Here is a 19158-nt window from a genome sequence, read left to right as displayed (position 1 = left end):
AAACGGACCATCGTTTTTTGAAACCATCGCATGTTGAGGGATCCGTGCAATGTAAAGTATAGGACAGTGGTCTACAACCTGCGGAACTCCAGATGTTGTAAAACTACAACACCCAGCATGCCCGGACAGCCGTTGGCTGTCCGGGCATGCAGGGTGTTGTAGTTTTGCAACATCTGGAGGTCCGCAGGTTGAAGGCCACTGGTAGAGGAAGTTGTACTCACCTGTCCCCGCCGCTCCGGACCATCACCGCTCGTCACCGCTGCCCTGGATGTCACCTTCCATCACTGTCGTCGCGTCCCCGGGGTGTCCCCGACGCTCCGGTAAGTCCTCTGCTTCCCCGGCATCCTCGCTCTCCGTCGCCGCCATCACGTCGCTACGCACGCCGCTCCTAGTGGATGACGGGACGGCGTGCGCAGCGACGTGATGACGACGATGGAGAGCGCCGACGATGCAGGGGATCCCGAAGAGGACGCACCGAAGCCCTGAGGACAGGTAAGTGATCGTCAGCGGACCACACGGGGCACCGTAAACGGCTATCCGGTGGCAGCTGAAGCAGTCTGCGCTGCCGGATAGCCGTTTATGCGATGGCCCCGACATACAAAAGCATCGTATGTTGATGCTGCCTCTGAGAGCCATCGTAGGTCGGGGGGGCACTGTATAAGGGCAGGGGATAGCAGCATATACATGCACGTAGCTAACTAGTCAGTAGGTTCGGGTTATTCTCTGCACGTATTCGTGAAGCATTGAGTTCAGTCTTGATGCTAACAGAGAGGGTGGTCATCACATGTATAATTAGGTGGCGGGCATATATGGTAACAAGTATGAGCTCTTGTGGCTCTCAGGTATCATTTCTGATGGAAAATTTAGGTTTAAAGGGGTACTCCGGTGGAAAACTTTTTATTTTTTTATTTTTTATTTTTTATCAACTGGTGTCAGAAAGTTAAAGGAGTAGTCCAGTGGTGACTCAGTGGTGAGCAACTTATCCCCTATCCTAAGGATAGGGGATAAGTTGCAGATCGCGGGGAGTCCGACCGCTGGGGCCCCCTGCGATCTCCTGTACGGAGCCCCGACAGCCCGGGGAAGGGGGCGTGTCGACCTCCGCACGAGGCGGCGGCCAACACGCCCCCTCAATACAACTCTATGGCAGAGCCGAAGCGCTGCCTTTGGCAATCTCCGGCTCTGCCATTGAGATGTATTGAGGGGGCTTGTCGGCTGCCGCTTCGTGCGGGGGTCGACACCCGCTATCTGGGCCGAGAGCCGGGACCACGTACAGAGAGATCGCAGGGGGCCCCAGCGGTCGGACCCCCCGCGATCTCAAACTTATCCCCTATCCTTAGGATAGGGGATAAGTTTTTCACCACTGGACTACCCCTTTAAACAGATTTGTAAATTACTTATATTATAAAATCTTAATCCTTCCAGTACTTATTAGCTGCTGAATACAGCAGAGGAAATTCTTTTCTGTTTGGAACACAATGTTCTCTGCTGACATCACGAGCGCAGTGCTCTCTGCTGACATCTCTGTCCATTTTAAGAACTGTCCAGAGTAGGAGAAAATCCCCATATCAAACCTATGCTGCTCTGGACATTTCCTAAAATGTACAGAGATGTCAGCAGAGAGCACTGTGCTTGTGATGTCAGCAGAGAGCTCTGTGTTCCAAAAAGAAAATAATTTCCTCTGTAGTATTCAGCAGCTAATAAGTACTGGAAGGATTAAGATTTTCTGGCACCAGTTGATTTAAAAAAAATAAAAAATAAAAAGTTTGCCACCGGAGTACCCCTTTAAAGGTTCTATAGAACATATTTTAAAGAATCATCTATTTAGATCAGTGATCTTCAACCTGTGGTTCTCCGGCTGTTTGCAAAACTACAACTCCCAGCATGCCCTGACAGCCAAAGGCTGTCAGGGCATGCTGGGAGTTGTAGTTTTGCAACAGCTGGAGGGTCACATGTTAAAGATCACTGGTCTAAATAGATTAAAAATCACTGATTTAGGGCAGGGTCACACATGCCGTATTTTGCTACATAAAATACTCAGCAAAATACGGCACGTGTGACCCACGTACATATTTTCTGCTGCAGACTTTGCTACCCATTGAAGTCAATGGGCAGCAAAATCTGCAGCAGAGAATCTGCAGCAAAAATATGCACGTGTGAACGCACCCTTAGGGTACGTTCGGACGAGGGCATCCACAGCATATTTTACATGCTACAGGGTGCCTTTAGATGTGCCTGCTCGGAGCGGCAATACGCCGCTACGAGCAGACACACTGCTGCAATGTGCGAGTCGCCGCGCATGCGCGGTGTACTCGCACACATCGTGGCCGCTCCCCCTGCACCATGAGCTAAGCCAAGAGCAGCCGCAATGTGCGAGTATACTGCGCATGCGCACGGAAACTCGCACATCGCAGTGTGTCTGCTCATAGCAGCGTACCGCAGTTCTGAGCAGGCACATCTAAAGGCACCATGTAGCGGTCCTTCAGAGGCAGATCTGCTGCGTAAAATACGCTGTGGATCCGCTCGTCTGAATGTACCCTTAGCGTTAATTCACATGAGCGGATTTATTTGCGGGTTTCCCGCTGCGGGCTGTCCGCAGCAGATTTTCGTCAGTGGAATTTCCGCAGCCGAAAATCTGCTACGGACAGCTGTGGAGAGCCCATAGGGTTTGGGTCAATAGGGTCTGCAACAGATTTTCCTCAGCGTAAATTCCGCAGCCGAAAATCTGCTACGGACAGCTGTGGAGAGCCCGCCCCCTTTCAAACACGCAAGTGGAAACCCGCAAATAAATCCGCTCGTGTGATTGAGCCCTTAGGGTACGTTCACACGCGTGAATTTTCGCAGCGTATTTAGCTGTGGATCCGCTGGTGAAGGCCCTGCTGTATGCTGGCTTTACATGTGTCTGCTGGTAGCGGCAATACACCGCTACGAGCAGACACACTACAGCGATGTGCACGGCGTACTCGCACTTCGCGGCCGCTCTCCCTGCTCTCAGCTAGGCAGAGAGCTCCCGCGATGTTCGAGTATCCTGCGACTCGCACATCGCAGTGTGTCTGCTGGTAGCGGCGTATTGCCACTACGAGCAGGCACATGTAAAGCCAGCATAGAGCGGGGCCTTCACCAGTGGATCTGCAGCATAAAATCCGCTGAAAATCTGCGCGTGTGAACGTACCCTTAGGGTGCGTTCACATGTGTGTATTTTTGCTGCAGATCTGCAGCAGGTTTGCTGATGCATATTTTGCTGCCCATTAAATTCAGTAGGGCAGCAAAATCTGCTAAAGCAAATCTGCAGCAGAAAATACGCATATGGTCACACGTACCATTTATGCAGCGTATGTGACGCAGAATATTTGACGCTGCGTATTTCCGTGCTAGCAAAATCTATCGGTGTCTATTATTACTCCCATAGACTTTGCCAGCGCAGAAATACGCAGCGTCAAAATATGCAGTGTCAAATACGCTGCATATACGGTACGCGCGACCCTACCCTCAAAATGTATTTCCGAAATGAACTTTCCATTTTAACTAAAAAACAGTAGGAGCAAGGTAGCTGAGGGATGAGAGTGGGGGCTGGGAGCATCTCTGGAGTAGGAGTCTGTCGCTGCTAGTGAGATCCTGTCACTATGCGTGCACGTGATTGAGCGTGTATGTGGAGTGATCGGAGGGAGGGGTTGTCACAGCGTGATCATGCATGTTTGGAGCTCAGCGCTGCCTGAGTATATGTGTGTGCCTGCTGTGGAGGCGGAGGGAGCGCTGCTAGAACCTCGTATCTGAGGGAAAACCTGTCAATGCTTGTGAGCGTCAATGTGTCGCGGAGGGTTGAAGGGGCTGCCGGAGTATTGTCTTTTGTGCTCTTCTTTTGTAAACTAAAAGGCAATGTTAACTCTTTTGTGTATCACGGACAGGTGGCTGCTGCGGCATTCACTGAATAACCCATAGTTATCAGGTGACGGGTCACGTGTAATTCCCAACACCTACATGCCTAAATTACACTATGCCTAGCCGGTAATCATATCTCAGTGGTCTCCAACCTGCGGACCTCCAGATGTTGCAAAACTACAACTCCCAGCATGCCCGGACAGCCGTTGGCTGTCCGGGCATGCTGGGAGTTGTAGTTTTGCAGCATCTGGAGGTCCGCAGGTTGGAGACCACTGCTCTATAGGTACATGTAAATTGATTTATAATACTGTGTAATAGGGATCAACTGATATTGATTTTTTAGGGCCGATACCGATAATCTGTGGAGGTTAAGGCTGATAGCCGATAACTTATACCGATATTCCGGTATAAGTTATCGGCTATTTCTTCCCCAACGGGCGGGCGCTTTAAATCAATGAACTGCAGCGGCTTTTGCGGTGCCAGAGACTGCCGCTGCCACCCGTTTCTCTGACCATGTCTGTCCTGAGTCCTACCACTGCCCCTGCCCCCCCCCCCCCCCCTACCTATCCTCTTTCCAGAGACCACCGCTGCCCGCTTCTCTCCCCCTGCCGGTCCTTAGTCCAACCACCGCCGCAGCCCCATTGCCTTCCTCATTCCCGGTTTTATAATTACATGTTCCCGGGGTCCACACTACTTCTGGCTCTGGCGGCATCTTGAGCTGTCACTGTGCGCTCTGACGAACCCCGGGAACAGGTAATTATAAAACCGGGAATGGGGGGGAGGCAATGGGGCAGCGGCGGTCTCTGTCGGGGCTGTGCGGTGCGGTGGGAGGGGGGCAGTGCGGTTGGCATTATCGGATTATCGGCAAGGTAATTGCCGATACCGATAGCGTGCTGTCCTTGTGAAAAGTTACCGCAGAACGGCCACCCGTGCCAGAGAGCCGGGACGTCGAGCGATCCGCCGAAGTGATGCGGGGGTGATGCGTGTGCGCCCCGCCCGCCCCACTCTTTGGACCGGAAGGGCCGAGCTAAGGGCGTAATGCTCGGTTTTTCCAACTTTGAAGGTCCCTCGATCGATCTGGCGAGGCGCGATCCGGCGGGGAGCGACCCTCTCGTTCGGCCAGGCTCCGGAGCGCGTGTCGGCGAACGCGAGAGGGTCTCGCTCCCCCTCACGCCGCATCGTGCCGGGGCTCGGGGCCCTTTGGGTATACCCCCTCTCAGCAGCATAACTCCCGCCGGGAAAGGGGTCGTCCCTCCCGAGAGGCGAGCTTGAGCGGCACGGAGCGGGCTCCCCCAATCGGCCAAACCGATAATCGGTCGATCCCTACTGAGTAACTATAGGGGGCGTAACTATAGGGGGTGCAGAGGTAGCAGTTGCATCAGGACCCTGGTGCCCAAGAACACCTCTTCCCCATAAGGAGACTCCAGTATTATAAATGGAACATGGTAGACATGGGGCCCTGTTACAGATTTTGCATCGGGGCCCGGAAGCTACACCTCTGCTGCCCTCCTTCCCCACTTACGCTATCAGTGCCATTGGCTTTTGAGCCTAATACATTTAAAAGGAGTCACCATCCAGTTCACAATGCAGAGAATGATCAGGGAGAACCTGTTCTCAATCCCATTGAAGGGAATTGGGCTATTTGTGCGGGATTGCAGATATTCCACCATGTAAACATAGCCTAATAGTGCCCATACACCTTAGGCTAAATTCAGCTGAACCCAACACCTTTGGCAAGTTTGGCCAACTGTTTAAGGTGTACGGCGGCCTCCTGACATCATCTGCCAGTGGAGAGAAGGGTCAGGTGGATTGAATTTTCACAGACCAAGCTTATTGTTCTAGGAGGGATAAACCAGGACCAGAGCTGTCTGGCATTGGCTTACCCCTCCCCATTGAGAACACATGAGAATGTTCTTGTGTATGGTTAAGGTCTGGAGAGATAACTGTTGGCTGAATTATTGTTCAATCAACAGTGATTGAAAATGTATGGCCACCTTAAGCCATAACCCCATGTATTGTTTAGGGCAGCGTTTACCATCCATTGAGCTGTTGTAAAAATACAACTCCCAGCATGCCAGACTTTTGGCTGGAGGCACCCTGCTTAGGAAACTGGTCTAGGGGGACAGTCACTACGGCTCTTCCCAATGAGAACTGAGCGTTGTTGACCACCCAGTTGGCATGTAGGGCATTGGGCATCATAACTACAGTGGGGATCAAAAGTTTGGGCACCCCAGGTAAAAATTTGTATTAATGTACATAAAGAAGCCAAGGAAAGATGGAAAAATCGCCAAAAGGCATCAAATTACAGATTAGACATTCTTATAATATGTCAACAAAAGTTAGATTTTATTTCCATCATTTACACTTTCAAAGTAATAGAAAACAAAAAAATGGCGTCTGCTAAAGTTTGGGCACCCTGCAGAATTTATAGCATGCACTGCCCCCTTTGCAAAGCTGAGACCTGCCAGTGTCATGGATTGTTCTCAATCATCATCTGGGAAGACCAGGTGATGTCAGTCTCAAAGGTTTTTAACCTCTTAAGGACGCAGGGCGTATCCATACGCCCGTGGGAATTCCGGTCCCCACCGCTAGCCGGTTGGGGACCGGAGCCGGATGCCTGCTGAAATCGTTCAGCAGGCATCCCGGCATATCGCCCAGGGGGGTCATTATGCCCCCCCATGTCGGCGATCGCCGCAGATCGCTGGACAATTCAGTCCAGCGATCTGCGGCGATTCCGGGTCAATCGGGTCTCCAGTGACCCGGTGACCCAGAATTACTGGCTGTTCGGGGCCGTCTGACGGCCCCGAACAGCCAGAGCCTGCAGGGGTGAGGTGGCACTGGTGCCACCTCACGATCGCCCTGATTGGTCGGCCGGATTATCGGCCGACCAATCAGGGCGCCTGCTGCGGGTGTCACTCCCGCACCCGCTCCGCCCCTCTTCCGGAGGGCGTGAGCGGGTGCGGGAAGACGACCCCGGGTGCTGGGGACCCCGATCCCCGGCATCAATGTTGGGATCGGGGCCCCAGGAGCGGCGGCAAGGGACAGTCCTGTGATGAAGCAGCAGCAGGTGAGTTACAGCCTCCTGCTGTTGCTTAGCAACAGCTCCCAGCATGCAAAAAGGGCATGCTGGGAGCTGTAGTTATGCAACAGCAGGAGGCAGACCACCACAACTCCCAGCATTCCCTTATGGGCATGCTGGGACTTATGGTTTTGCAACAGCTGCAGGCACATTTTTTCTATGGAAAAGTGTACCTTCAGCTGTTGTATAACTACAACTCCCAGCTTGCACAAACAGCTAAAGTGCATGCTGGGAGTTGTAGTGGTGCATCTGCTGGTTGCATAACTACAACTCCCAGCATGCCAGTTGGCTGTCGGTGACTGCTGAGAGTTGTAGTTTTGCAACAGCTGAAGGCACACTGGTTGTGAAACTTAGAGTTTTTTTTTTACCTAACTTAGTGTTTCACGACCGGTGTGCCTCCAGCTGTTGCAAACTACAACTCCCAGCAGTCACCTTACACCATGCACCGTACATGCTGGGAGTTGTAGTTTTGCAACAGCTGGAGGCACACTGGTTTTGAAACACTGAGTAAGGTCACAAATTCCGTGATACATAACCAGTGTGCCTACAGCTGTTGCAAAACTAAAACTCTCAGCATGTACAGTCTGTCAGCGCATGCTGGGAGTTGTAGTTTTGCAACAGCTGGATGTCCCCCCCAATGTGAATGTACAGGGTACACTCACATGGGCGGAGGCTTACAGTAAGTATCGGGCTGCAAGTTTGAGCTGCAGCAAATTTTCTGCAACAGCTCAAACTGCCAGCGAGAAACTACTGTGAACCCCCGTCCGTGCGACTGTACCCTAAAAACACTACATATACACATACCCCTACACAGCCCCCCTCCCCTCCCCAATAAAAATTAAAGCGTCTGGTACGCCACTGTTTCCAAAACGGAGCCTCCAGCTGTTGCAAAACAACAACTCCCAGTATTGTCGGACAGCCGTTGACTGTCCAGGCATGCTGGGAGTTTTGCAACAGCTGGAGGCACCCTGTTTGGGAATCACTGGCGTAGAATACCCCTATGTCCACCCCTATGCAATCCCTAATTTAGGCCTCAAATGTGCATGGCGCTCTCACTTTGGAGCCCTGTCGTATTTCAAGGCAACAGTTAAGGGTCACATATGGGGTATCGCCGTACTCGGGAGAAATTGGGCTTCAAATTTTGGGGGGTATTTTCTGCTTTTACCCTTTTTAAAAATGTAAAGTTTTTGGGAAAAGAAGCATTTTAGGTAAAATTTTTTAATTTTTTTTACATATGCAATAGTCGTGAAACGCCTGTGGGGTATTAAGGTTCACTTAACCCCTTGTTACATTCCCCGAGGGCTCTAGTTTCCAAAATGGTATGCCATGTGGGCTTTTTTTGCAGTCCTGGCACCATAGGGGCTTCCTAAATGCGGCATGCCCCCAGAGCAAAATTTGCTTTCAAAAAGCCAAATGTGACTCCTTCTCTTCTGAGACCTGTAGTGCGCCAGCAGAGCACTTCTCACCCCCATATGGGGTGTTTTCTGAATCGGGAGAAATTGGGCTTCAAATTTTGGGGGGTATTTTCTGCTTTAACCCTTTGTATAAATGTAAATTTTTGGGGAAACCAAGCATTTTAGGTACCTTTTTTTAAATTTTTTTTTACATATGCAAAAGTCATGAAACACCTGTAGGGTATTAAGGTTCACTTTACCCCTTGTTACGTTCCCTGAGGGGTCTAGTTTCCAAAATGGTATGCCATGTGTTTTTTTTTTTGCTGTCCTGGCACCATAGGGGCTTCCTAAATGCGGCATGCCCCCAGAGCAAAATTTCCTTCAAAAAAGCCAAATGTGACTCCTTCTCTTCTGAGACCTGTAGTGCGCCAGCAGAGCACTTTTCACCCCCATATGGGGTATTTTCTGAATCGGGAGAAATTGGGCTTCAAATTTTGGGGGGTATTTTCTGCTATTACCCTTTTTAAAAATGTAAAACTTTAGGGAAACCAAGCATTTTAGGTAAAAATAAAAATTTTTTTTTTACATATGCAAAAGTCGTGAATCATCTGTGGGGTATTAAGGTTCACATTACCCCTTGTTACGTTCCCCGAGGGGTCTAGTTTCCAAAATGGTATGCCATGTGGGGTTTTTTGCTGTTCTGGCACCATAGGGGCTTCCTAAAGGTGACATGCCCCCCAAAAACCATTTGACGCTCCTTCCCTTCTGAGCCCTCTACTGCGCCCGCCGAACACTTTACATAGACATATGAGGTATGTGCTTACTCGAGAAAAATTGGGTTTCAAATACAAGTAAAAATTTTCTCCTTTTTACCCCTTGCAAAAATTCAAAAATTGGGTCTACAAGAACATGCGAGTGTAAAAAATGAAGATTGTGAATTTTCTCCTTCACTTTGCTGCTATTCCTGTGAAACCCGTAAAGGGTTAAAACGCTTACTGAATGTCATTTTGAATACTTTCGGGGGTGCAGTTTTTATAATGGGGTCATTTATGGGGTATTTCTAATATGAAGACCCTTCAAATCCACTTCAAACCTGAACTGGTCCCTGAAAAAAAGCGAGTTTCTAAATTTTGTGAAAAATTTTAAAATTGCTGCGGAACTTTGAAGCCCTCTGGTGTCTTCCAAAAGTAAAAACTCATCAATTTTATGTTGCAAATATAAAGTAGACATATTGTATATGTGAATAAAAAAAAAATTATTTGGAATATCCATTTTCCTTACAAGCAGAGAGCTTCAAAGTTAGAAAAATGCAAAATTTACAAATTTTTCATCAAATTTTGGGATTTTTCACCAAGAAAGGATGCAAGTTACCAAAAAATTTTACCACTAAGTTAAAGTAGAATATGTCACGCAAAAACAATCTCGGAATCAGAATGATAACTAAAAGCTTTCCAGAGTTATTAATGTTTAAAGTGACAGTGGTCAGATTTGCAAAAAATGGCCGAGTCCTTAAGGTGAAAAAGGGCTCAGTCCTTAAGGGATTAATGCCCAGACTCATCTGACCTTGCCCCAACAATCAGCACCATGGGTTCTTCTAAACAGTTGTCTAGAAATCTGAAAATAGTTGACGCTCACAAAGCTGGAGATGGCTATAAGAAAATATCTAAACGTTTTCAGATGTCAATATCCTCTGTTCGGAATGTAATTAAGAAATGGCAGTCATCAGGAACAGTGGAAGTTAAAGCAACATCTGGAAGACCAAGAAAAATATCAGACAGAACAGCTCGCAGGATTGTGAGAAAAACAATTCAAAACCCACGTTTGACTGCACAATCCCTCCAGAAAGATCTGGCAGACACTGGATTTGTGGTACACTATTCCACTATAAAGAGATACTTGTACAAATATGGTCTTCATGGAAGAGTCATCAGAAGAAAACCTCTTCTTTGTCCTCACCACAAAAATCAGCGTTTGAACTTTGCAAATGAACATATAGACAAGTCTGATGCATTTTGGAAACAAGTTCTGTGGACCGATGAGGTTAAAATTGAACTTTTTGGCCGGAATGAGCAAAGGTACGTTTGGAGAAGAAGGGAAACAGAATTTAATGAAAAGAACCTCTGTCCAACTGTTAAGCATGGGGGTGGATCAATCATGCTTTGGGGTTGTATTGCAGCCAGTGGCACAGGGAACATCTCACGAGTAGAAGGAAAAATTGATTCAAGAAAATTTCAGCAAATTTTGGATGCTAACTTGATGCCATTTGTGAAAAAGCTGAAGTTAAATAGAGGATGGCTTCTACAAATGGATAATGATCCTAAATACACCTCGAAATCCACGGGGGATTACATCAAGAGGCGTAAACTGAAGGTTTTGCCATGGCCTTCACAATCTCCTGACATCAACATAATTGAAAATCTATGGATAGACCTTAAGTGAGCAGTGTGTGACAGACAACCCAGAAATCTCAAAGAACTGGAAGACTTTTGTAAGGAAGAATGGACAAAGATACCTCAAACAAGAATTGAAAGACTCTTGGCTGGCTACAAAAAGTGTTTACAAGCTGTGATACTTGCCAAAGGGGGCAGTGCAAGATATTAACTCTGCAGGGTGCCCAAACTTTTGCAGACGCCATTTTTTGGTTTTCTGTTATTTTGAAAGTGTAAATGATGGAAATAAAATCTAACTTTTGTTGACATATTATAAGAATGTCTAATCTGTAATTTGATGCCTTTTGGAGATTTTTCCATCTTTCCTTGGGTTCTTTATGTACATTAATACAAATTTTTACCTGGGGTGCCCAAACTTTTGATCCCCACTGTAATGGCACTAATGGCTGGATTCATGTATGGGGGGCTAGAAAGAAAATCACATTAAAGTGTACCTAAACTCATAGAGACATTTCAGAGTTTTGGACTGGTTGGGGGTCCGATGCAAAGATCCGATTGCTACAACGAAGGGGCAGAAATATGAGGAGTCAATAGGGGTCCAGCTGCTGAGACACAGAGGAGACACAAACAGAAACGAAGGGGCACGGTGCCTAGCCGAATGCTTCTTCTCCTTCATTCTAGATTGGTGGGGGACTGAGTACGGAAACCACCACCAATCTATCCTTCCATAAAAAATGTCAGAAGTTTTTCCGAAGATGCTAAGGTCTTCTTTAACCCCGTATTGACATAGGATGTAAATGTACATCCTGGTGCTTAACGCAGCAGGACGTACATTTACATCCTATACATGATGCGAGCATCGGAACGCATCATGCACGGCAGGTCGCGGCTGCTATCAGCAGCCAGGGACCTGCTGGTAATTGCCGAAATCAGCAATGTCCGCCTTTAACCCCTCAGTTGCCATGAAAATCAATACAGATCACGGCATCTGCGACAATGCGGGCGTTAAAATGAATGATCGGATTACCCGCTTTTTGGTCACATTATATTCCAAAAAAATTATAATAATAATATTATTTCACATAATATTATAAGCAAATAATGGTACCGATTAAAACTATAGATCATGGCGCAAAAAATTAGCCCTCATACATCCCAGTATACAAATAAATGAGAAAGTTATAGGTGGTCAAAACAGAGCTATTTTAAACATACTTTTTTTTGTAAAAAAAAAACAAAACATGGGTATCATTTTAATCGTATTGACTAACAGAATAAAGTGTACAGCATAAAAGCAAAACCCTCCAAAATGTGCAAAATTTCAGTTTTCATTACAAAGTACAATTGGTCATGCAAAAAATAAGCCCTCATATGGGTCTGTGGATGAAATAAAAGAGTTAAGATTTTTAGAATGCGAGGAGGAAAAAACGAAAATGCAAAATAAACTTTCCTCTGTCCTTAACCCCTTAAGGACTCAGCCCATTTTGGCCTTAAGGACAATTACATTTTTACGTTTTCATTTTTTCCTCCTCACCTTCTAAAAATCATAACTCTTTTATATTTCATCCACAGACTAGTATGAGGGCTTTTTTTTTGAGCGACCAGTTGTCCTTTGTAATGACATCACTCATTATATCATAAAATATATGGCGCAACCAAAAAACACTATTTTTGTGGGGAAATTAAAACGAAAAACGCAATTTTGCTAATTTTGGAAGGTTTTGTTTTCACGCCGTACAATTTACGGTAAAAATGACGTGTGTTCTTTATTCTGAGGGTCAATACGATTAAAATGATACCCATTATTACGTACTTTTCTATTATTGTTGCGCTTAAAAAAAATCACAAACTTTTTAACCAAATTAGTACGTTTATAATCCCTTTATTTTGATGACCTCTAACTTTTTTATTTTTCCGTATAAGCGGCGGTATGGGGGCTAATTTTTTGAGCCATGATCTGTACTTTTTTTTTATACCACATTTGCATATAAAAAACTTTTAATACATTTTTTATAATTTTTTTTAATAAAATGTATTAAAAAAGTAGCAATTTTGGACTTTTTTTTTTTTCGTTCACGCCGTTCACCGTACTGGATCATTAACATTTTAATAGTTCGGACATTTACGCACGCGGCGATACCAAATATGTCTTTAAAATTTATTTTTTACGTTTTTTGGGGGTAAAATAGGAAAAAACGGACGTTTTACTTTTTTATTGGGGGAGGGGATTTTTCCCTTTTTTTTAACTTTAACTTTTACATTTTTTTACATTTTTTTTTACACTTGAATAGTCCCCATAGGGGACTATTCATAGCAATGCCATGATTGCTAATACTGATCTGTTCTATGTATAGGACATAGAACAGACCAGTGTTATCGGCGATCTTCTGTTCTGCTCGATCACAGACCAGAGCAGGAGACGCCGGGAGCCGGACAGAGGCAGGTGAGGGGACCTCCGTGCGGCGTTCTGAATGATCAGATCCCCGCAGCAGCGCTGCGGGCGATCCGATCATTCATTCAAATCGCGCACTGCTGCATATGCCGGGATCTGTATTGATCCCGGCGCCTGAGGGGTTAATGGCGGACGCCCGCGAGATCGCGGGCGTCGGCCATTGCCGGCGGGTCCCTGGCTGCGATCAGCAGCCGGGATCAGCCGCGCATGACACGGGCATCGCTCCGATGCCCGCGGTTATGCACAGGACGTAAATGTACGTCCTGGTGCGTTAAGTACCACCGCACCAGGACGTACATTTACGTCATGCGTCCTTAAGGGGTTAAAGGAAAACTGTCAGCTTTCTTCCCCCACACTAACCAGCGGTACTGGCTGTTAGTGCGGGGGGCACTGATCAGTTTGATCCTTACTGTGCCCGTCTCCGCCGTGCCGTTCGGCCTTAATCTTCTATTTTCACTATATGCAAATTAGGTGCTAACTTGCACCTGCCGGGCTAACTGGCACTCTGACGTCAGTGCTGCCTGCCGCAGCGCCGCCCAGCTCATCAATATTCCTCCCCTCTCTCTTCATTACAGAGCGAGGAGAAGAGGAGAGGCGGAGGGAGAGGAGAAATATTGATGATCTGTGCGGCGCTGCAGCCAGTGGCACTGACGTCAGAGTGCCGGTTAGCACCTCATTTGAATATACCGAAAATAGAAGATTAAGGCCGAATGGCGATGCCGATCCTGGCACGGTAAGGATCAAACTGATCAGCGTCCCCTGCACTACCAGCCAGTACCGCTGGTTAGTGTGGGGGAAGAAAGCGGACAGTTTTCCATCAAAGGGGTACTCCGGTGGAAAACTTTTTTATTTTTAATTTTTTTTATCAACTGGTGCCAGAAAGTTATACAGATTTGTAAATTATTTCTATTAAAAAATCTTTACACTTCCAGTAGTTTTTAGGGGCTGTATACTACAGAGGAAATGCTTTTCTTTTTGGATTTCTCTTCTGTCACGACCACAGTGCTCTCTGCTTACCTCTGTTGTCCATTTTAGGAACTGTCCAGAGCAGCATATGTTTGCTATGGAGATTTTCTCCTGCTCTGGACAGTTCCTAAAATGGACAGCAGAGGTCAGCAGAGAGCACTGCGGTCGTGACAGAAGAGAAATCCAAAAAGAAAAGCAGTAGTATACAGCCGCTAATAAGTACTGGAAGGATTAAGATTTTTTTTTTTTTTTTTTTTTAATAGAAGTAATTTACAAATCTGTATAACTTTCTGGCACCAGTTGATTTAAAAATAAAAGTTTTCCACCGGAGTACCCCTTTAAGGCCAAAATGAGCAGTTTCCTTAAGGGGTTAAAGAAGTTGTACAGGATTAAGAAAAGCATGGCTGATGTCTTTCAAAAACAGCGCCACACCTGTCCACAGGTGTGTGTGTGCTATTGCAGATCAATCCCATCGACTTCAACAGAGTCGAGCTGCAATACCAGACAAGACCAACGACAAGTGGGGCGCCGTTACTGGAAGAAAGAAGTCACGTTTTTCGAATCAGTGCTAAGAAATACCGTCCTTCCATGTTATTACAAAAACATAGAAATGCATCATTGAACATTCACAGTAAGCATTCTACTCCGCATGTCACTACACCTTTTATATAGGACCGACAGTCTTCGAGCTGCTGCCTAGGAAACAGCGCGGCTACAAAATTATTCATAAGGGAGTCTGAAAGACTGAAAGACTCCCCGGTGTATAATTACAATGGGCAAGCCTGTTTTGTGCTGGATATTCTATATTAAAAATAGACAAAAATTAATGGGTATTGTACATTGGCGAGGTGGGAGTATGCGGCAGGTTTTTTTTTGCATTCCTGTAGGAGCTGTTTTGTTTGTGAGGTTTTTCTGCATTATGGCCTCTTTCGGCCATAATAGATGCTTTTATACAGCTTTTCTAACCTTTGGAGGTTGAAGTAATTTAGAGCAGTATTTCCCAACCAGGGTGCCTCCAGCTGATGCAAAACTACAACTCCCAGCATGCCCGGATGTCCGGGCATGCTGGGAGTTGTAGTTTTGCATCAGCTGGAGGCACCCTGGTTGGGGAACACTGATTTAAATGGGCACTGTCAGATACAAAAACTCTTGATATGTTGTAAAGCATGTATAACCAATAGGTTTTGCAATTGCTTTCAATAGAAAATGTTCAGTATTTTTATACTGAAAAAGCCAGTCAAACAACTGCCCCCCCCCCTGCTTGGACACGTACTAGTCCTGCTGTGTCCATGCGTCATCACCTATGTCATGGACACACTTCCTTGATTGACAGCTGTGAGCGCAGGGCTCAGAGCTGGAGGAAAAATCCTCCCACTGTCATCTCGTGTCCCGCTACTGTCAGTGAGGACATGCTGGGAGTTGTAGTTTTGCTAATGCTAGGGGAGATGTGAGCAGACAGCATACTGAGGGAGGGGGCGGAGACCTGCACAGTGAGGCCACGCCCCCTCCCTTTGAGAGGAATTCAGACTAGTGAGCTAAATTAAAAGTGTAATAAAAAAAAAAAATAAAGGCGCTAGACATAAAAATTAGATGTACATGGTCAGGATTAGGTACTGAGGGATATATTAAAAAAATGTTTTTTGTTGGATCTTACGGGTGCGCTTTAAAGAAACGTCCCCTGGAAACAAGTCCTCCATAGCTTATTACAAAGGCTAATGTTTATGATTCTCTACTCTCTCTACTTAGACAAGGTTCTCCTGAAGCCGGACGATGGTTGTATCTTCACCACACTGGGTATAAACAGCCACCTATTCGCCTGCAATCGAGATGAGCTGCGCTCTTTGGTAAGAACCATTTTCAAAAACCAGAACCTGCGTTGAGTTGGCATTGGCCTTGGCACTGTATATTTGTTACTTAAAGGGGTACTCCGATGGAAAACAATTTTTTTTAAATCAACTGGTGCCAGAAAGTTAAACAGATTTGTAAATTACTTCTATAAAAAAAAAAAAAATCTTAATCCTTCCAGTACTTATCAGCTGCTTTATGCTCCACAGAAAGCTGAATTTCTTTCTGGAATTCTTTTTATTCTGACCACAGTGCTCTCTGCTGAGACCTCTGTCTATGTCAGGGACTCTCCAGAGTAGGAGCAAATCCCCATAGCACACCTATCCTGCTCTGGACTGTTCCTGATATGGACAGAGGTGTCAGCAGAGAGCACTGTGGTCAGACTGAAAAGAACTCCAAAAAGAAACACAACTTCCTCTGTAGTATACAGCAGCTGATAAGTACTGGAAGTATTAAGATTTTTAAATAGAAGTAATTTACAAATATGTTTAACTTTGTGGCTCCAGTTGATTTAAAAAAACTTATTTTTCACTGGAGAGTACCCCTTCAATAAAGATTATGACTAAGGTATGACTAAGGGCACACTGTCCGAAATGCGTCAGTCACTTTTCATGGATCTGTATGCTTCAATAAACCTTTTTTTTTTTTGGATTGCGACCTCGTGAGCTGGATCTTTTTGCCTTTAAAGATTGGGTGTTTACCAACATAGCTTATGGTAATCATGCTTGGTAGAACATGTTATGTAATACACTTTACTAGGTCATTAAGGTTAAATGTTTCCTTCCACATGACTGCACAGACGACCTAAAAAGAGGATCTTCAGGTCTTCGCGACCTGCGCAGTGTATAGGCTCGAATGCCATGTGACGCTGCAAATCTTGGATGGCATCTGAAGAAGAACCAGTCTGGGTTTTAAGGCTTAATAATTCGGGCATTTATCAGCAAAATGGGGTGAAATTTAAAACATCACTTATCTAGTGCTGTCTATTGCTTATACTGGTACCAATTGGTGGGGTTTGTTTCTGAAGACATGTACCCACAAAATAGATGCCAAGGAGCCTGCTGTGCAGAACAATGGTTACGTCGATAACTTGTCAAAATTCCCTTGTCCTTCAGGTTCCTTTACCAGAAGAGGTTCAGTTGCCACCGGAGGATTCTCATATTCATCGGATCGAAGCTGAGGATCTTGCCAATCACCTCAGTGCTTTCCACTGGGAGCTGTTCAGCTGTGTACATGAGGTGAGCCATGTTCTGTTATGTTATTCCTAGGCACTGTGTATTCACTATCATATAAGATCGGGCCAGGGACTATTGATAGGATTCAACATTTTGGGCAGACTAGATGGGCCAAATGGTTCTTATCTGCCGACACCTTCTATGTCATCTTCCTGTCCCTGGAAGCCAGAAGGTGATGTTCTAGTGTTGCATATGATTTCATGGAACCAGCACTTTTGACACGATGGGAATTTCATCATTGTATCTTTACATAAGTGTGGAGAACCAGCCCTGGCTCAAATGTGCTCAGGTTAAAGGGGCACTCCGGTGGAAAAACTGTTTTTTTTTTTTTTTTAATCAACTGGGGCCAGAAAGTTAAACAGATTTGTAAATTACTTCTATTAAAAAATCTTTATCCTTCCAGTACTTATTAGCTGCTGAATACTACAGAAATTATTTTCTTTTTGGAACACAGTGCTCTCTGCTGACATCACGAGAACAGAGCTCTCTGCTGACATCTCTGTCAATTTTAAGAACTGTCCAGAGTAGGAGAAAATCCCCAGAGCAAACATATGCTGCTCTGGTCAGTTCCTAAAATGGACAGAGATCTCAGCAGAGAGCACTGTGGTCATGATGTCAGCAGAGAGCACTGTGTTCCAAAAAGAAAAGAATTTCCTCTTTAGTATTCAGCAGCTAATAAGTGCTGGAAGGATTAAGATTTTTTTAACAGAAGTAATTTACAAATCTGTTTAACTTTCTGGCACCAGTTGATTTAAAAAAAAAAAATTTGTTTTCCACCGGAGTACCCCTTTAAGTAACAAATATACAGTGCCAAGGCCAATGCCAACTCAACGCAGGTTTGCTATGGGGACTTTCCTTCTCTGGTCAGTTCCTAAAATGGAGAGAGATGTCAGCAGATAATTTCCTCTGTAGTATTCAGCAGCTAATAAGTACTGGAAGGATTAAGATTTTTTAATAGAAGTAATTTACAAATCTGTTTAACTTTCTGTCACGCCCCCTCCCATAGACTTGCATTGAGGTGGCGAGGCATGACGTCATGAGGGGGCGTGGCTATGACGTCACGCTCTCCCGGGCTCCAGCGTTTGGAACATTGTGTTTCAAACGCTGAGCAGTGGAGTTCCCCTTTAAGCTTTATTTGCATAAGAAGAAAGAGGCCTTTATCTTGTTGATGAAGAGGACTGATGAAAGCCCTGTCTAGCCATGGGCTTGTTTAGGCTATGTTCACACTGAGGAATTGGAGAGGAATTTCCACGAGTAATTCCGCTCGCTTTTTCCTCTCCAAATCATTCAGCAGTGAAAATCCCCATAGAGCTGTACAGAATTTCTGCCCCTCAGTTCACACGGAGGAATTTTCTCAAGCAGAATTCTGACGAGGAAGTCTGTTCCGCTTGAACACGTTCTTTCTTTCAGGCGGAATCAGCGTCGTTCTCCCAGAGAGATTTTCCGCATGAAAAAAAAAAATTTATGAATAGAAATACTTTATACTCCTCCTCCGCATGAAACCTGCATTTCTGCAATTCCGCGCGAATTCTCTGTGAGTTCTTGCGGAAAAGTAACAGTATTTTGATGCAGAAAATTTCTGCTTGATTTCCGCCCCAATTCCGCAGTGTGAACATCCCCTAAGACCACTGTTTTCCTATGGACAGGTCCACTTCAAGGGGGAGATTTATCAAAACCTGTGTAGAGGAAGAGTGGTGTAGTTGCCCATAGCAACCAATCAGATTGCTTCTTTCATTTTCCACAGGCCTCTAAAGAGGCAATCTGAAGCAAGAAGCAATCTGATTGGTTGCTATGGGCAACTGCACCACTCTTCCTCTGCACAGGTTTTGATAAATCTCCCCCTTGGGGGGAGATTTATCAAAACCTGTGCAGAGGAAGAGTGGTGCAGTTGCCCATAGCAACCAATCAGATTGCTTCTTTC

The 19158-nt window shown here is 45.7% G+C and overlaps 1 protein-coding gene across 4 annotated transcripts in view; it reads left to right on the top strand.

The window, feature by feature from the left end:
* Positions 1-19158, top strand: part of RAPGEFL1 (Rap guanine nucleotide exchange factor like 1) — a 109606-nt gene that overhangs the window by 59839 nt on the left and 30609 nt on the right. For all 4 annotated transcript variants that reach the window (XM_056548933.1, XM_056548932.1, XM_056548931.1 and 1 more), the window contains 2 exons: positions 15904-16001; positions 17118-17240. In XM_056548933.1, the coding sequence (XP_056404908.1) occupies positions 15904-16001; positions 17118-17240 (221 nt within the window). The remainder of the gene's footprint in view (positions 1-15903; positions 16002-17117; positions 17241-19158) is intronic.

Source organism: Hyla sarda, chromosome 12, assembly GCF_029499605.1.
Source record: "Hyla sarda isolate aHylSar1 chromosome 12, aHylSar1.hap1, whole genome shotgun sequence".
Lineage (NCBI taxonomy): Eukaryota > Metazoa > Chordata > Amphibia > Anura > Hylidae > Hyla > Hyla sarda.
Note: the sequence above shows the minus strand (reverse complement) of the source record. Positions and strands in the feature narration are given on the sequence as shown.